The 3,149-nt window shown below is 59.2% G+C and overlaps 1 protein-coding gene across 1 annotated transcript; it reads left to right on the forward strand.

The window, feature by feature from the left end:
• Window positions 1-2,492: 2,492 nt before the first annotated feature.
• Window positions 2,493-3,149, forward strand: LDBPK_141190 (kinesin K39, putative; the record flags this gene model as incomplete). Its single annotated transcript, XM_003859438.1, has 1 exon — window positions 2,493-3,149. A coding segment is annotated over one exon (657 nt), but the record flags the coding sequence as incomplete, so codon positions are not given.

Genomic DNA, 3,149 nt, shown 5'->3' on the forward strand with positions numbered 1-3,149 from the left:
CGAGGGATGCTCTGGAGGAAAAGCTAAGGGGCTCTGAGGCGCGCGCTGCGGAGCTGGCTGCTCGGCTAAAGGCTGCTGCTGCTGCGAAGATGTCGGCGGAGCAGGAGCGTGAGAACACGAGGGTGACGTTGGAGCAGCAGCTTCGCGAATCCGAGGAGCGCGCTGCGGAGCTGGCGAGTCAGCTGGAGGCCGCTGCTGCTGCGAAGTCGTCGGCGGAGCAGGACCGCGAGAACACGAGGGCTGCTCTGGAGGAGAAGCTAAGAGGCTCGGAGGAGCGCGCTGCGGAGCTGGGAACCCGTGTAAAGGCTAGTTCTGCGGCGAAGGCTTTGGCGGAGCAGGAGCGGGACAGGATAAGGGCTGCCCTGGAGGAGAAGTTGCGTGATTCGGAGGCGCGCGCTGCGGAGCTGGCGAGCCAGCTGGAGGCCACTGTTGCTGCGAAGTCGTCGGCGGAGCAGGAGCGGGAAAATATAAAGGTGGCTTTAGAGGAAGAATTGGTTGATGCAAGGGCGAAATTGGCTGGAATGGAGGCGTCGTTGAAGGAATCGAAGTTGGAGTTTGAAGGTCGTGTCGGGGAGCTTGAAGGAGAGTGCGAGAAGCTGAGGAATGATAAGGTCAGGTATGCGAAAAAGGTTCAATCGCTTGAGTATCAGATGCGCATCGATGAGGCTCGACTGAAGGCGCGTCGTGATGCGGTTCATCGAAAGGAGTGAGGCGAGGATGTTATAGCGGAGAGCTCGTCGTTGTCTTGATGGGGAGGTGTTCTGCTGCGTCGCCGGCGTTACTGTAATGGTTTTGCGGCGGTGGGTAGGGCGCGATGCTGTTCTGCTGATTTCTTATTATTATATCTCCAATATTATATTGACGACATCTGCGGACTGACACCTGGCGCGCGGTCGTGACGGGAGTTGCTGACTGCGCATGCTCGGTTTACAGTACCGCAGACGATGCCGTCGTCTTTTCGATTGCGAATCAGTGCTGCCGGTGGGCTATGCCGCACTTTCATCGAGATGCTTTTCCAAAAAAAAACACAAGGTGCCCTTCTCGGCGTCCACAAGTGTGATGAACGGGGTGTTCGGCAGTTCTTCTCGACGCTACCGTTCGAACAAGTTCGCGCGAAGGCGAAACGTTGCTAGCTGTTCGTTGAGCACGAACTTTCTCCCCAAGCTCGCGTGCAAGGCATTCTGGTGGCATCGAGGGCTCGCACGTGTGCGGTGATCTTCGGGCGAGGTGATTGACTCGAGCCCACGTATGGTGTTGGCAACCTGCTTTACGTTTGCTGGTGCTGGTGCTACGTTGACGTCGAGGTTGGACATGGAGTGCCGAGTCTGGTTGCGGTGGCCCTCCCGCCTCCCTATACTGTGGAAGTACGTGGCCTCCCCTTTTATCCGGCTCTACAGTGTCTCTCTCGCCCTGGCCGTCCTCCCCCTCTCCTCTCTCTACATACACACGAACTCACGTCGGCGTGCATGGGCGCTCCCTTCCTGTGTCTACGTTCGCATGTCGCTTCCACCATGGCGGCGTTGGTGAGTTACATTTCTGTATGGCCTCGCTCACTTTTCCGCTGCGTCTCACAACGCACATACGCTGACATGCGTGTGTAACGGCCATCTCTGACTCTGTCCAACCTCATCATCGTGTGGTGGTGGTGGCAACACAAAACCAAAGAGGACTTCTCGGCACGCGGCCTTGCTCAGTGTGCGCGCGCACGACCCTCTTGCGGGACATACGCACATCGAAGACGGTAGCAGCTGCAACAGCAGTGTCACCCGTGACTCCTTGAAACGCAGATAGTCCGACCTGGTCGCACACAGATACCCGACTGCCTCCCTCCCTTCCCCATCGCGCACACGCAGACGCATACGCACACACTGAGGCAGATAGACAGCGACCCTTTCCCAGACACATCACACGCATAGATACAAGGCAACGCACGCACACCTGCGCACCTTTACAGAAGCTCACAACACGGAGAAAAAAAAGCATAGCAAACCAACACATCGACTGTCGCTGCGCTCCATCACTACTCTGCCAGCTTCTCTACCGCATCTGTGTGTGTGTTTGTTTTGGCCTCGTTTGGCTTCTACTCCGTCGACGCTTTCGTTTCTCCACTGCCATTCTTTTTTCAAGGGCCGTCGCAGCCTCTCTCTCAAACTTGGCTCTCCCTTCCCTGATCCCACGCTTCTCGTGCGGCTGCTTGTGGGTACGGCTCACCAGATAGACAGCGTCCCTCATCCCTGCTCCCTCATCATTACTCTGCTGCGCTTTCTGCGGCGCTTCTCGGCACCAGTCAACGTGTACAGCTCTTGTGTCCCTGCAGCACTTCCACCGCTCACGTGTATCTGCTCATTTTCCCTTTAGGCACGCTAGCCGCCTATCACGCCGTCGTTACATGCGCCGAGGCCCCCTTCACCGGCCTGTCCCTGTCTGGCTCGACGTTGGCAGTTGTGAGCGACGCGCTATCTCGGCGCGTCTGCGCATACAACAGGCTCTCCATGGCGTTCTCTCCCCCATCGCCTCCGCGCCGCTCACCGTCCCGCCCCCATGCACGACCTTCTACCCTCAGCGCCAGTAGCAGCACCATTGTGTTGCCACCCGTCACCTCGTCCGACTCCATCAAGGTGTCCGTGCGTGCTCGCCCATTCAACACAAGGGAGCGTTCCGCTGGTCCCACATCATCTTTATGCTGCCTCAAGATGGACACCGTCGGAGGTACTGTGCGCCTCCTTTCCTCCTCCGGCACCGCCTTGTCCTCTGTCGACAGCGTCCGTGGCGGTGTGCGTTCCAGCCGGGCTAGCTCGCACACGAGCAACGGAGCAGTTTTCCAGTTCGACCACGTGTTCTGGTCTGTGGAGACGCCGGACGCGTGCGGCGCGACCCCCGCGACGCAGGCAGACGTGTTCCGGACGATCGGGTACCCGCTGGTGCAGCACGCGTTCGACGGGTTCAACTCGTGCTTGTTTGCGTACGGGCAGACAGGGAGCGGGAAGACGTACACGATGATGGGTGCGGACGTGAGCGCGCTTGGCGGTGAGGGCAGCGGCGTGACGCCGCGGATCTGCCTGGAGATCTTTGCGCGGAAGGCGAGCGTGGAGGCGCAGGGGCACTCGCGGTGGATCGTGGAGCTGGGGTACGTGGAGGTGTACAACGAG

The sequence above is a fragment of the Leishmania donovani genome, chromosome 14 (assembly GCF_000227135.1).
Source record: "Leishmania donovani BPK282A1 complete genome, chromosome 14".
Classification (NCBI taxonomy): Eukaryota; Euglenozoa; class Kinetoplastea; order Trypanosomatida; family Trypanosomatidae; genus Leishmania; species Leishmania donovani.